The 16,550-nt window shown below is 43.0% G+C and overlaps 1 protein-coding gene across 1 annotated transcript in view; it reads right to left on the reverse strand.

The window, feature by feature from the left end:
* CHN1 (chimerin 1) overlaps positions 1–7,715 on the reverse strand; it is a 106,840-nt gene extending 99,125 nt beyond the window's left edge. Inside the window, exons 1-2 of the mRNA XM_086465161.1 lie at positions 7,655–7,715; positions 6,760–6,942 (exon numbers count right to left, since the gene is read on the reverse strand). Of these exons, the coding sequence (XP_086321287.1) occupies positions 6,760–6,942; positions 7,655–7,715 (244 nt within the window). The remainder of the gene's footprint in view (positions 1–6,759; positions 6,943–7,654) is intronic.
* Positions 7,716–16,550: the final 8,835 nt, after the last annotated feature.

The raw sequence follows: 16,550 nt of genomic DNA on the forward strand, positions 1-16,550 counted from the left end.
CTCTTCCTGGAACCTCGGATCCAGAGTATATTTCACTTCAATACTGTCAGATGAGATCCTGTGCTACGCAGACTGTCTCTGCTTCCTGGTGGGTCACTTGAATCCAAGGAGGAAAGGGATGTGTTCGTTAACGGTGTGCCTGAGCTGAAGATATCACAAGAGAATCTCTCTGGAGAAAATTCCAAAACCTCACCTTAATTCATTACTTGTGCATACAATTGGACCTACCCTTTCGAGCTTTAGCAACAATCCTCAAACCTCTGATTCTTTAAGATTCTTATACAATATTCACAATTAATAGAAAACAACAGTTTTATATCAGCCACTGCATGAAGCACATTTCTTCAGTGCTAAGCTCAAAAGCCATGATTGAATTTTTTTCATCCTCGTCTGTGTCAGCATCACTTCTCTGATATTTTGATCAATTGATACCAACTTCCTAGTTAATAGATCCATCTTTTTTTCCCAGTTTCCCTTTCGATTTTTGCTTGAGATTGCATTACCAGCAAAACCTTTTCAAGGTTGCTCTCCTTATTTGCTTCATGAGGTTCTATACATTAGGTAAGGTTAGCACAGCACCTAGGAGAAAAACGATTCTCAGCACTTGGAGACTTTCCCTCCCAGATATGTGAAATGGGAGTTGGAAAGCTGAGTTTCCCTCTAACATGGTTTCCATTTTTAACAAATTACCTTCATCTATAAATCTTGTTAAAAAAAAAACCAAACATTGCCCTAATGTCCCTAAACTGTTTTGTCTAATTAAACTATTTGAAGTTCTTATTGTGACTCGATGTTGAATTGCTTAAATCTCCTTTAAAATTAGCCTGTGTCAGTTGGTACTGAGTGAAGCCCAAGTATTTTAAGCAAGGGCTAAACACTTCAAGAGCATCCACTGTAACTGGGTTAAAAAGACACTTTGAATTCACTGCTTTACTGATGATCTAGCATAGGCAGCGCAATGAAGTTCTTTACATGTTTTTTGGCCAAGAAGCACCAGTGATGTGTACCAATCCTATAGCGCTCCACATTTACGTTCCCTGTAGCGACAGAAGCCCTACTATAAATGCCCCAGTTCCATGAACAAACTTCCATCAGCTACTTCAATCAATGAACAGATTCAAAGAATCTGGCACAAACTGACTCTCTAATTAAGGAGCTCTGCCAGTAAACTTTTACCATCACAGCTAGCCACAAGTTTTAAGTGTAGTTCAGGGCCAAGTATAAAAATACAGAGAACAACTTGAATTGTAGGTGATCTGTTTACCTCCTGTTTTTAGAAGGCTCTGTATACAAGACAAGAAATAAGCAGATAAATTTTTGAGTATTTCCTATCCTGCAGAGAATCTGCAGGCATTGCCTGTTGTGAGCCATTTTTTAGAGGAACATTTACTTTCTACGTTCTTGTGACTAAGCTAACCAAGCACTGTAAAATTTAAAACCTTTCCCTAAGCAAAGAAGACATTTATTTAAGGAGCAATGATTTAAATTCTCTACCATATCTTTAAGATTGTCACATTAGAAAATATGGGCTTGTACTAAGATAAGCATACCTTACTTTTTGAAGCAGCTGCAAGACAGTAAGTATGGTTTGCACGCAGAACAGTAAACACAGATGCACAGAACTTAAAATAGTAATCTGTTAATTAGCATTTCAAGTATGGAAGAACTTATTTCAAAAGGTTTGCTTCATACCCATAGTATTAGAAAGATTAATAGAAAATTACTCCTGTGCATTATGACACCGGAGCTCGCAGCTGTGGAAAGGGATTCTGTAAGTGGGCAAATTAATACTTGTGTGCTCTTTCAACAAAGTATGGGTACCTGAAAGAGAGGTATAATTGGTTTCTTTGTCCCTACTCTTCCTGGCTGTAGCAATGTATTGCTTGTTTCTTTTCATCTGATATTTTTCCTATAAATTTCTCCGAAAACTACCCTTGTTCATCATCTCCTTAAATAACCATATCTGTCACGCTGACTACAGCTCTGTTTCTAATCCCATTCACCTGCAGCCACTCATCAGAGTGCAAGCCCTTCAAAGATTAAAAGAGAATTGCTTCGCTTCTCATTTCTTAACCACCAATATTCAGTAGGGTGAGTTTTCATCCATTGGCAGGCTCTGAGCAAGAAGGCAAGAGCATGAATAACTAATGACAAATATGTCCACGAAGATTTCTCTTGGCTGTTTTGAAATGTCTTTCTTTGTTCACACAAGAGCGCTGATGAGCAAACAAATGAACAGAAAGGGAATTCATAAGACATAAGGGCAACTCATAAGCACTAAAACTATAACATAAAAGTATTTTTCTTCCAGAAGTACAGTGCTGAGTTTCTTTAAACACTTCTCATGACATCCAGAGAACAAGCATGCAGCAGTAGCAGTGTGATAACACTTCCCCTCCTTTTTCCTCTACGTAGTTTGTTACCTCTCCCATACTTGAGGCATCCAAGTGGAATGACAGCACACACCTCAGCCATGTCACTGCAAGATCCCATGGCTCAGGGTATTAACAGATGGGCTCTAGGAAGTCTAGCTATAGAAACATAACTGATTCCTCTTCTTGACTCTACGAAGCTGCGACCCCTCACAGGGATTCAGCAGAGCAGAACCAGGGTATCCTTTAGCTGCTTCCCCACTAAATCAGGCAAGTGGCTTCAGCCCAGCTCCACGAAGGCTGGGCACGAAGCCACTGGACTTTGTGCTGAAACAGCAGAGATGGACACTGGCCTATATGCCATTCCAGCTGCTGCAGCAGGCAGAAAGAAACGGTTAAAGAGAAAAAAGAGGCTACACCTGTAACCACAACAACCTTTTGTAAGGGAATGGGAATCTGCTGTTGGATGAAAAACAGCACTAGAATTGGACATCTACTCAAGTTCCAGACATTATATGCACCAGGTGTGAAAGTCTGCACTGTTTTGTGGACAAAGACACTTTAAAATCCCTGTCAACTCTTGGCAGGCAATTCACGAATATGGGTATCAAATTCATCGCGTCTATTATTTTCAACAAACAACAGGGATCAGGCGGCTTCCCCCCCAACGCCACTTCTCAGATATATTGACTGCCCTCCAGTCTTCTACTTATGTGGTCCTAGTACAGGATCTGCTTTCCTCTGTTAGACCAAACCTGCACTCTAAGTGCTTGGCCAGCAGAACACAAACTCAAGGTACTGGTGAAAACCTGCTTCTACTGGTACCACTATAAGCCATGTCACATATGGGCAACCACCTGTGGTCACAATGGGCCATTTCTGCCACCATAACCTCGGGTAACTATGAACCCTGCTGGGATGACACTCTTGGCTGAAGTAGCCAAGGTGGTTGATAGGTAACAGAGGTATGTTTTCAGCCAACAGCTTCCATGCTCTCCCATCTCTGATGATTGCTTCCAACAGGGGCTGCTCTTCCTCTCCATCTCTGTGGAGCAGTTGATCTCCTCTCCCTCATAATCCCACCCACACTCTGACTCATCAGCTGTATCACTGCACTATGGGAACCCAGGCAGCTTCCTACCACCTTCCATACAGCCAAGGGTCAACATAGGATACCTTGGAAGGTCACGACTGCGACTGGGAGAATATGACAAGATGAAGAAATGAATTTTAAAATAACTAAGACTGAGAAAGTGAAGAGTCTTAACATTTTCCTCCTTTGTGCTTTAATGTTGCATCATAATCTGGACAAGAAGCTGTAACTGAAAAGGAATAAGAAGTCGGGCGACACATACAGCCCCAGAGTAACAGCCTTTTTTCTGTAGCAGAAAAACGCTGCTGATACACTAGAAGCTCTTTTCTCCAACCAACTTTCCAAATAGTCTCAAGGTGCCACCTCAAAGGAGCCAACTGCAGCTAGTGCTCCAGCAGCTACATGGTGCTGCTCTGAGGAAAGCAGCAAAGGTCAACCTCCAACACAAATGGGAAACTTTCAACCACTCTGCCAAGCAGAAGAAATAAGGCATACCTGACCTTTCAACTGCCTGATAACCACATGTCCATTTTAATCCAGAATCCACAACAATGTCACCCTGATCTCTAGTCCTGTCCCCTTTCAGTACATTCTTTGGACTATGTACCGAAATAGCCATAAAACAGTATCAAAAGCATGGAGAAAGCATGACATTTCCCATCCCTCTCCTCTTTCTTGCTGTGCTCACACACATACACACATTAATTGAAAGAGACCTGGCAAACTTGGTGGATTGCCCCCACAAGCTGACATGGCAATTTATCTTAAGTTTGCAGTACATCCTGTTAGAAGCAGCCCTAGAACGTGTGGAATTCGGTTCAGTGTGATATACCATTATAGGTTAGGAAACAAAAAAAAAGCAATATTGAGCCTAGAATTTATGTGAATAAGCAGAACCAAAGCAAACACCTCCCTCAGAACCTGTTTGCTCAGGACAGCTTTACTGGTACAAGATAGGTGTGAATTTAAAATTGTAGTACAATTACAGCTGCTTAATCCCTCAAAACAGATACATTAATTCAGGCACATTTATTCTGCCTCTTCCCAGATTTGCTGATAACGCCTTCGTAGGGGCTTACACTGAAAAAAATTTAAAAACACTCTTTCATGAGTTGTATTTTTAACGAGGTTCTGTGGGTCAGCTGCGGTGCAGTAACTGAAAATGTGACTATCCACAGGCGGCCGAAATTCAAGATAAAGGCTGAACGCTGTTCTTGAAGTTCAAAGCAAGCACATTGTGGTCGGTCTTTGTTATAGGCAAAGAGACACAGTGTGGCAAGCTACCTCAGCTCAGAGGACACACAGCAACACACTAACCGGTGCAAATTCAACCGTAAGTTAATCACAACCTCATCTGCAAACATATTGCACATTTTCTGCATTTACACAACTCCCACTCACACTCTCACATTCATAGACGTACTCTAAAGCTTTTACATTTATGAAAGGCAGCACATTCATCTGTTGGCACACACTAGCCTTATTTGTTGCATTGCTTTATTGTCACTTTGTGTTTTCTTAAAAGGGTGAAATCTTGAGGTTTTACCCTTGGCAAGATACTGTTTAAAACCTACACAAAGCAGGGTACCCCACTATCTTCTCCTTGTTCATTATCTTTTACATGTATCAATGGCATTTACTCTAACAGATGTGATAGCACACAAAAACATCTAATTCATTTTACTTTGCAATGCAAATTTATATTAATATAAAAATGTCATTAAGTAGATAAAATACATGTGAATTAAAAAAGAATCCTCCTAAGCTTAAAAAAACCCAGGTACCTGACCTAGGAATGCCACTTTCTTTCAAAACCGAAATTAAAATATTCTTAATCTTTGCAGCCAAAGATTGCAACAACACAAACTACTCAACATGGAAAAAGTGTGTATTTTCAATAGCCTAAAAATTTGGGGTTTTGTAAGGGACAACCGCAACATTTACCTCGAGTGCCTGGGTAACAGCCTACACCTTTTCTTAACAAGCTGAAGTTACAACGATACAACACAATATGTGCAGCAGGCTATTGTACAAAAGCCCGTCTGCCATTCGAGCACTCTCTATGTTCACTTGCGTTTCTGAGCTGAAGAGCTTGATGCCCGCCCTGCAACTGAGAATGTGCAGGGCCCCCACACCTGTGCAGACTCCTCCAGAAGTCTGGGGGCTCACGTGAACTCTGCAACAAGACCAGGCCTATGAAGATGGAGACTGTTTACTCCACTGTGAACTATAACCTGCCACCTTCTGCATCCTGAAAAACTCAGGCAGGAAATAATGTGACAGCACTGTAGCTGAATCAAATACTGCATAGATTTTATCTACAGAGAACTACCTTACAACTTGTGCTAAACTTGTTTTTAGATGGAGCTCAATATGCCACAATAATATAACAGGTGTCAAATTTTAACAAAACACATGAAGCCATTTTTATTCTTTTAAGAAACCCTACTAGCCCAAGAATCACGAGATGAATGAAAGCAAGTCATTTGTTTACACAGGAAGTCAAATCCACAGTCTAAACACTATGATTAGACTTCATATCATCACTTAAACCTGTTCACTAGAAATCACTTCTGATACACAGGCTGCTTATGAGAAAGAGTATCCCCATTATCCTGTTAATTCTGTACTGGTGGTAGTCACGCTTATTTCTGCTTTCCTTTGCTACATTTACCTAATGTTGCTAGAAGCTGGCTGTAGCTTTTTTTTTTTTTCTCCCCACTGTAAAATTAAGCACATTAAGCATAAGCAAGCTTAACAGCCTTACTTAAAAGAACCCACATGTTCAACAGTTAAAACTACAGCTCTCACACGCCGGTTCCCACCGCGCTGTCTCAGGCTGCGAAGCCAACACAGCCACACTCGCACCTCCCGAAACCGTCCCTTCATGAGCCTCTGCTATTAAACACAATTACAGAACCGCATCCGATCGTTACAGGCAATTAAGCCCCAGACCCCGACGCTCCCGGGAGAACGGGGGTCCCTCGTTAGCCAGCTCGTGGCTTCGCCGCGCAGGTCCCCAGGCGCCCGAGGGGGCTCGCTGACGCACCGTAACTTTTATTTGTCTATCGCGCCCCCCAGCCGGCTCGCAGCCCGAGCCCACGCCGCGGCCGGCACCGGGGGCTGCCCCCGGGGCGCGTTATTCTCCACAGCCACTCCCGGGCGCGGGGCGGTGCGGCGGGCCCCGGCCTGCGGCAGCCCTCCGGGCCGTCGCCCACGCCCAGGCGCTGCCGTGCGGCAGACAATGGGGGCCGGCAGCCCCGCGCCCGCCGGGCTGAGGCGGCGGTTACTCACCGAACAAGGTCAGAGCCATCGCGACGGCGGCGGCGGCGGGGCGGGCCCGGGGGGCGGTGGGGGCTGGCCGGGCGGCGCGGGGCTGGCATTGGCGCGGCGGCTCTCGCATCAGCGGCGGGGCGCGCCTGCAACACAAGTTGGGCGCGGGGCTGTCAGGACGCCCCGCGGCGCCGGCGGCCGCTGCCACTTGCTGCCGCGGGGCGGGGCGGGCCGGGGCGGCCGCAGCCCGCGGCGGAGGGGAGGGGAGGGGAGGGGAGGGGAGGAGGGCGCCGAGGGGGACGGGGGGAACAACACGCGCGGCAGCGGTGGAGAGCTCCCCGCTCCCGCCCCTCCCGCCCCCAGCCCGCGCTCACGCTGCGGCCCGCCGCCTCGGGGAGCCATCTTGCGCCGCCACACGACCCGCCTTCCTCCCGCCGCAGCCGGCGGGACGGTTCCCATGGCAACGTGACCGGCCCGCCGCCCGCCCGGGCACAAAGGAAGCGTCGTCCCCTCATGCGGGGCGACCGGCTGGGCTACCCCGGCCGCGGCGGCCCTGGCCCCGTCAGCTCGCACGTACGTGGCCCCGGCCGCACCTGTCCTGTCCCTCACGCACCCGCCGGGGCCGTCCCGGACGGCCCCTCTCCGCCGAGGACGTTCTGTGTGGAAACCGGTCTCGGGGTACTGGGCTGCTCCCCGGGGAGCGGCCCAGCAGGGTCGGCCAGTGCCTCTTCAGCCTTACCGGGGCTGCACCTAACTGGTAGGGGAGAAGAACCAATGGTCTTGTGAGAAACAGGACGTTTTTAGAGCGAGATTAAAATTTCCACTTAAACACCAGCAAGCAGGAAGAGAGCAAAACTGTGGAATTCCCTTTAAAAACGTTTTGGTGGGAGAAATTTCATCCAGCCCAGCTGCATAATTTTTCGCTGTCCAGGACTGTAAATTTCAGAGCTGAAAGCATTTAATTGAAGAGACAGCATCGTGGCCCGTGTAACTCATTTACATAGCTGGCGTTTTTAACCTGAAAACAGTATTTAAAACGGAGGTTAGTTAGAAATCAGCAGGTCTCCCCCAGCATATGTAGGATGACAGACCTGCTTGGTTTAGGGACACGGTAGTTTCTCACTTGCAAGTGTTACTTCACCTCTCAGATGCAAGCTGTGTGCACCGAGAATTCAAATCCAGCCCAAGCACGATCGACACATTGTTTACTCAGATTTAATCCATTACAGCTGTGCAAATCCACAGCCTTCAATGGAGGCTTCGAAGACCTCGGCCAGGGCAAGCAGATTGTGCAGGTGTTTTTATGCGCGTCATACTGCCTGTCCCACCTTCGCTTTGGGGCACCACGGTGGCTGCCACAGCGGGCGTGCGGTGGGAGGCGTGCGTTCAAGGCAAGGTTCTTGCCATAGGACAGGCTGAAAGAGGAAGAGCACGTACGTAGGCTGCCTCTACAGCCCCTGCAATTAATGATTCCAGTTGTGCGAATGCAGCTCAGGGTCAGCAAGTACATAAAATACATTTTCTTTCAACAAGGCAAGTAAAACATAAAGGTCTGTCTGAAAACTGAGTGTTCTATGTAGTTAGCTGCACATGGGTTTTCATACTCTGAATTCTGCCTAATCTTTTTGTAGAGAATGAAAGGGAGAGACTATGTGGGGAAGTTTTCAATATCTTTAGATCTTGTTTAATTCAACGAGAAAAATGTGGAGTTTTGTTATGTCTGCCGAATATTTCAAAACGTGGGAGTTTATGTTGATAAATTTTGCTCAGTGTGCAAAGTTAAAAAAAATAAACATTGTATCCCAGAGCGATTGTTTCCTTCATTTTATTACTTCCCAAATGAATTCTAGTACAACGGACCTGATTTCACAAAACATTTTAATTTTACATGTATAAAGTGCAAAAGTTTATTGAGCAGCTGGACTAATGAGAAGTAATATTTTAATTGCAGGGCTAAAAGAAGGTTAAAAATAGATGAAAATCGGTCTGGAAAAAAGCAACACACAAAAAGATCTTTGCCATTCTGCCTACATGATTTGACCTTTGTGTGCATGGAGTGTTTTGCTTTGCTTGTTGGAAATAAGATGGATCTTCATCCAGATTTTTTTCTCTTACATTTCCTGGAATTAAATCACAAACTTTCACTCCAGCTTCCTTCAATTAAATAACCAGCTCTTACTCTTCCACGACTCCAAAATCTTTATTGCTATCTACTGAACTGCATGTTTACATTAGCAATGTTTTCCTTTCCAGAGAGAGTAACACTATTTTTCATAATAGGCATTATCACTGCTAGAGCTGTTAAGATCAGTCTGAGTAATTTGATTAGTCATTTCAATTGTCTAATAATGCCTTTGCTATTAATGCAGTTATGGCTAAAACCTAGGGAGAGGCATTGGTCATTTCACAGTTAGTTACTAGAGTCGTATTTTACTGTGCCAGGAAGGGTTCTGCAGCTGACCTGAATTTTCAGGACAAATTGAGCTCAATCATTCTTTCTGATTAGAAAATTTGCTTGGTTTGGGAGGATGTGTTGGCCAGGGCTTCAGCAGCCTGCAGAGAACAGCAGCAGCTTTGGAAGGGCTTTGCAGGCGGGCTCATACCCAGAGCTCTCGACTGGCCCTCGCAGGTGTTGGCACAGGAAAGGTGTTGGGGGTAGCAAGGAGAGTGGCCGTACATGTATGCACCATCTTACCCAAGGGCAACTCTGGCTTTTACAAAGGCTGATAGCCTTGACACAGCAGGAAGGAATCAAAGGTGCAAATCAGAAAAAAAATTAGCCTGAAGTTCACTAGGTGAAGAGCCCTTCCCCCACACCCTGCATTTTGAATGGACCTGAAGTCCTCTTGGTGATTTCTGTTTTAAAAACAACGTTATCTTACAATTACATGAATGCCTTATCAGGCCAGCACATCTTAGTGCACCAGCAATAACAATGATTTAACTACAACTCTTGGAATTTTGTTAGCAGAGAGCTGGAGCTTACTGAGCACTAACCCTCCGTGTCACCTTGCACAGGGGCGAGGGGAGGAAACGTGCGTGCTCCGGAGCACGAGCTCGAAGCCCCAGCCTGGCCCTGTTCGGCCAGAGGAGCTATTCCTTCAGAGAGACCCCCAGCTCATGCCTTTGCTCTTTTGCAGGGAGGGAGCACAAAAGAGGACCACCTTTTGTATGACCTTGATTGAAACAGCAGCAAGGATGAGCTGAGTGTCTTCTTCCCCTGGATCTTTAGCCCTTGAAAAGCCCTCCTTTTCAAAACTGGTTTGTTAGCATCACATTCTGTAGAAGAAACACTATTATACTTGCTACCTGGTGTTTTGGGGGGTGTATTTACAAAGTGTACCTCAAGAATAAAGTCTCCAGAAGATAAATATATACATAACATGCTATTTTCTGGCTTGCTTGTTGTCCTTCGGTAGGATTCTTGACTCATCTCCCAAGCCTCAAGGCTCTTTAAATACTGCGGTCAGTTACTACTGCTTTATTCTTCACGTAAAATTTTATTACTGGGATGTGGGGTTGGTTTCCAGTGTTTAGGGTTTTTTTATTTTGGCCTCTCTCCTTTTGCCCCCTCGGTCTTGGTGCTTAGCACTACGGGAACAATGGCCCATTTTCCACAGTGGCCTTCCTTTGATCCATCACCTTGTCTGAGGGTCTGGTACAAAATTGCTTCTACTTACCAGACATTTATTCTTCAAACCCTAACTAATTCACTAATCATAAAGTGATAAATGAGATTTTAAAATTAATTACTGGCAATTTTTAAGATTTATACACAACTGTAAAGAAAGGGTTTCAGTTAGTAAATATAATGTTGTATGAAGAAAAAAAAAAACACCATAAATTAAAGCTGTCCTGTATTAATGGGAAACAGTAAAAGTGAAGACACGGTGAGATGTTACCTGATGAATAGGTGTAGCATCTTATCACAGTTAGTGTCTTCCTGCAACAGCCCCTCTTGACAGCAGGAAAACAGCACTGTAGAAGCCTTGTCACGTGCAGAATTTAATTTAGCTTCTAATGTGTAATTGCTGGGAGTCTGTGGGGCAGGCGGCCGAGGGCTGCCTTACTGAGCAGATTCAGAGTTGACGCTATTTGCAACAGAACGTGTACTCCTTGGAAAACGGCAAGGCAGATTTCTACCACTTGTTCAGTAAGATAAATTCAATTGTTCTATTTAGTTTCAAAGTCATCAATAAAAAGTTTGAAGCCTGACTACCAAGCTTGCTAGCTAAAATTAATGTTGATGTGAATGACAGCTATTTGAACATAACAACAAGCCTATCACCAAACCCAGAATTGTCATTGCACATTACCAGCATTTTGGATAATCTTTCTCCCTTTGATGAGGGAAATGGCATTTGAGCTTATCTTTTGGATGCTGTTGTTTTTCATTATTAATGGCAAAGTCGCTTAAACACAATATAACCCAACACTGTACAGGCATAGAGGGAGACAGAATCCCTGCATCAAGTACAGCAGCTATGAGCAGCCTTTGCAAAACAGACATAAGCAGTGTTTTACTGGGATCTGTGCTAGTCTGTAGATTTTAGTGGTAATTTTTTTTTTTCTTTTATCTACAGTGTACGGACTAGCAAAGAAACAGTTACTAGGAGGAACTTGTGTGTTGAATTTTATGATCATTGCCAAAGAAAGTGAGGTATGTGTAACATATCCACCATACTTTCTGTTTTAAATCACAACTACCGCATTAGAAACTCGCATTTGGCATCCTATCCTAATCAATAGGAGTTGCACTATATCCTACAGCAGCTTAGAGCAGTTTAGTACACAATAGGTGATGTGCATCAGTGAAATGAAAAATGGGGTTATCATGCCTGCTTTTGGCTCTTTGGGTCATGAAAACATGTTTAACAGACATGAGTGACAACGACAACCTTTAGAGCTAGATTTTTTTCTGGTTACACTAGAAGTGAATGCCACAAGATCTAAGGGGGAGCAGCACAGTAGCACAATATTAATTTTAAAATTAAACTAAATCTGCTTGCTTAATGTCTAAACAATTTGCTGTGTTTAGACTGGCATTATGAGACGTTATGCCATTTTTGAATGGAACTGCATCAAAGGAAAAAAGCTCTCTCTTGCCTATATTTCCTGAGCAAAGTCCTTTCTAAAATAGCTCTTAAGGACTTTTGCATTATGGCTCCACTTAGCTGGATTTCCAAGATGAGCTAAATGTGATGAGAATTACATCATGAACAGGTACTATAAATAGGATATAGTAGATGCTATCTATGTAGCTTGGCAAAATCGTATGATCTTGACCTTTGATGTAAAGAAAACCTGCACCTGAATTACTTTTCATAGCCAGCTTTTCCCATGCAACAGATAAAAGCATCAGCGCTTTCCAAGAACATACACCTTTTCCCCCTCAGTGACATCTCTGCCCTAACACTGCCGGCCTAAGTAGGCTGGAGAATGGAAAATACTGGGCTAGGTACATCTGAAGTACAGCTTCTTTTCCTCTGAATTAGGTGGCTACTTTCAGGTTCTCTGACAGGTCTGCCCTGTCTTTCATGTCAAGAACTACCTCATTCCTATTTTCTTCCAAGCTTTCACATTTACCTTATTATTTATTTAATAAATATTCACAAACTCCTCTAATAGTTTCCAACACGGAATTTACAGGTTTTTCCAGCACTTCCTACTTCCTTGTGCTGAGGAAGGACTGGTCTTCCTGTCTCCCACAAGTCTAAGGACAGAGGCTGGAAAAGGATTAGATAATGAAGTGTGCGATGTGGGAGAATGGAGAGCTATGCGAATTTATTTTGTAATCACTGTCACATAGATTGTTAGATTTGACCACGACTGAGACTTACCTTCCATTAGAGTGTGAGCTTCCTGAGGGCGCGAGCACACAAACCCTCATGCTCACCGTGGATTGCCGTTGCGCAGCGTGTTGGAGTTCATGCTGACACTTGGAGCTTTCCTCTCGCAACAGGTTCTAGGTGATGTTTAGAGTGAGCAACATCAAAATAGGCAAGTGACTGAAGTATTTATAACTGCAAAAGGGTGTTTTTATTTGCAGCTGGTCTGAGTGTACTTTACCGCCACACTTTTTATGAGCTTTCTTATTGCTTGTGTGCACACTTACTAGCATATCCCATCAGTACAGACTTCTCATGTGAGGTCAGATATTAATAAAATTATTAAAATACTAGGAAATTTCAAAATTGCTTGCACTTTTGCTCAGATGGAAGAGCTACGTACTCTAAGTTACGTTTTTTAGGAGTCTTGTGTATGAAACACAATATGGTTTTGATTGCTTGTTTTATTAAGTGAAATGAACAGGCTAATTAAAGAAATTCCAGGAAGTTTCTGCTTTCTGTCTCCTAGGGACAAGCCTCAAGTGTCAAACGAGATAATACTGATGGCTATAAAACACCCAAGTGTGTTTATACTGGCTGTAAAATGCAGCTTATAGCTTCTATTTAACTTTCATAATATTTCCTTTTTATATCATGCCTAGAAATACATATTAAGGCATTAGTTGAAGTAGTGCTTATATATCGGAAAAAAAAATTGCTAATTGCAAGTTAAAAAACAGAAGGCAAGCCATTGGCAAAATAGTCTTAGGAACAAACTGTTATAATTTCATTTATAAACACTAAAAACTAAGAAGCTAGCCATCAAAAAAAAAAAAAATCTGCAAGATACTTATAGCCCTGATTTTCAAAATATCTTTAACCCTGAACAGATGATTTCCTACTTGAAGCCATAAGCTATGCCACAGAATTGGTGGTGGTTCTTCACACAATCAATTGAGATTTCTAGATCTACTGGATCCATTTCTAGATCCACTGGATGGCTTTGAAGAATTGCTAAAGAAATTAAACCTCATAAGCAACCCAAACCTGCAGTTCTGAAGTGCTATATAGAACCTGCACACTCTTAGTGCAATTATTTGATTTTCTAATACCAGAGCCCTCAAAGTGATTTTTACATTCTTAGAGAAGCCAATGTACATGTTCTTGAAGACAGTTAATAACAACATTTTTAATGAGGGTACTAGTTATCCCATGCGACTTGCTTCTCAGACAAGAGTTGCATCTTCTAGGATACTTAGCGTTCTTCGAAAGAATGTCTTAGTTTTAGAGCACATAAAACATTTGAGGGTTTTCTAAAGCTCAGTAATGTGCTTTATATAAGCAAGGATGTATAGGCCCTGGTAAGACTAACTGCATCAGATTTGAAGTTGAATTTAATGAGAGAGCTTAGAAAGTGGACTATATGAATAAGAAGTGAAGTTTGGAAATGTTCTGAGAATTTCCCTACTGTGTAGACGTCAGCAATCTAGTTATCAAGTGCCATTGTAAAATGAACTTTAATAACCTGAAGATGCCTCTAAGTCCAGTTCTCAAAGTGTTGAGACAGCAGAAGCACTAGATAACTAGTTTGCAGTTCAACAAATCTCTAAGAGATGTGTTTTCTCCCACCAGAAAGACTTCTGAAGGAGAACATAGGACCTTTCAAGCCGAGCCAGCAAGCGCATGTACTAGGGGTACCTTTTCCGCTTTACTGCATTCACCATGGCTAACTCTGCAAGCAGGCAGGTAATGGCAGCAAGGCGCAAAAAGCAGTGTAGAAAAACATCGGAAATATCTTTCAAGACCAGCATTAGCTCTTTGGGATCTCAGAGAGATGACATTAACAAAGCAACTTCAAAGAGCTGAAGGAGATTAAAGTTTTTCCTCTTAGTGATTCTGAAGTGTTATTGAGGGGTTCAATAGCCTTTCCTCTTAAACAAGCTGTTCAAATCAAGTATTCCTGGAGAGAAGAGAAACCAATCCTGGAAGTAATAATGAGATTTAATTAGGATTTGAGATTTTTGCTATTCATTAATTGATCTGCCAGTCTCACAATAGTTTTACTGAACTGTAAGTTTTCAACAATAAGATTCCTTATGAAAGGACAAAATTATCTGATTCCTTCTGAGCCCTGTTATCTGTACCAAAAAGCATAATTTATCATGTCGCCCACACAGAGAGTAACTTCTCTTTTCTGTACTTGATGTCACTGTTTTTTCGGGGGGAGGAGGGAAGGGGGAAGAGAGAAAAAAGTGTTATTTCCCCTTTCTTTAATAATAAAATAATTACATTCCAGGGTTGTGCACATTTTGCTTATTGTTAACCAAGACACGTGGAAAGCCCCTCAACAAAGCAAAACTAAATTAGTAGATATCCAGGTCCTAAATTGGCAATGCCAGAGACAATTACTAAGACTTGGTGACTTTTCAGCTGTGCATGCAGCAGTTTTATTTTAAACAAAATTGGAGATCACACAACTGCTTTTGCAATCTAACTTGCACGTCACCGCACCAACCTCAGATCTGGAATTCTACCTCACATTTTCAATTGTAAACTCACACGATCCCCAATCAAACAGATATATAGGAAACTAATTCCTGGTTTAGTCCTTCCAAAATTCAGTTCCTAGTGTTTTTCTACACGCAGTAGAGATGTGATACCAATGCTTTCAGCCTGTGCAAATACCATTACTTCAGAATTCAGAGTTTATCTGCAGAAACAGGTCACTGATAAGGGGAGCAGTTTACAAAGAGCTTTTATTTTTTTCTTAAACCCCAGTAAGTCAAGGAAATACGTGTTGAAAAGAGGCAACCAGGCAAAGCTCTTGGGCGAACACTGCATAGCACTACATGAGCAGGGGCACCCAGGCCCTCACCAAATTCTGTGGGTGGCAGCAAAGTTTCAACCACCAATTTGCTGCTCATTCTTAGAAAACAGCATCTTTGGTCCACCAAGGGAAAACTGCTCTCCTTTCTGCTCCCAGGTGGACATATATTTTTAGAAGGATGTGTCTTAAACTGTTTTAAGGGAACATGGGACAAAGAAATCCAATTAGTTTATTCTCTGAGACTGTCAAAATCAAAAGCATTAATCCAGATTATCATGTTATACAGCATTACAATTTATTTCCCTTTTATAGCATATAATCAGTATCCCTATAAAGACAAAAAAAAAGGTCTTTTTTAAGTTATTAAATTAAAAGTAACTGTCTGTGCTCTGTCCAGTTCTCTGAAGGAATGAAAAACATTGTGTAGGCACTAATACTGATTCACTTACATTTGTATTTAGTGTGATAGCTTCAGAAAACAGAGATACAAAGTTCAGATGGATCGTTACTAGTCATTGTTTTCTCTATTCTTTCCCCTTTATTTCAAGGTTTGATTGCGTGGCCACGTGCTCTTGAGATTTCTTTTCTTTCCTGTGTGCACAGCAGAACAGCTTCCTTCTGCCTATGAAGAGTCATATCCTCTTCAAAGCATCTTACTGCTTTGAAAACTTGTGAGTGAAGGGCAGAGGCAGCCACCACATCTGCAAGACCACAGTTGTTATTCAGTGAAAGCTGCTATTCTAGCTTTAAGAAATTGTCCCAAAACTAGGGATTTCCTCATGTATTTTTAGCTAGGACAAACAAGAGAGATTTCTTGATGCTTTTCAGACTGCATTTGCCAACACTCCCCAAACTCTTCCTGTTCCACCTACCTAAACATGCATCCATGATGATTTACTCCTACCCAAACCGGTGCTGCTCTAGTCCTGTTTCTGCTCCCTCCTCTTTCTTTGCAGCTGCGCTGGCCGTTGCCCGATGCCATGGCCTCGGGAGACAACCAGCAGCGTCCTGGAGGGACAGATGAGTGCACGAGTGCCAGTGCTGGCATCACAGCAAGGGCAGTGAGCCCACAGCAGCGTGAACTCTCAAATGACCCTCTTGGTGAGCTGTGCTCTGAGTGCCCTTGTTAATCAGACTCTTTAGTCTGCTGCAATTTA

This window comes from Leptosomus discolor, chromosome 5 (genome assembly GCF_034619465.1).
Source record: "Leptosomus discolor isolate bLepDis1 chromosome 5, bLepDis1.hap2, whole genome shotgun sequence".
NCBI lineage: Eukaryota > Metazoa > Chordata > Aves > Leptosomiformes > Leptosomidae > Leptosomus > Leptosomus discolor.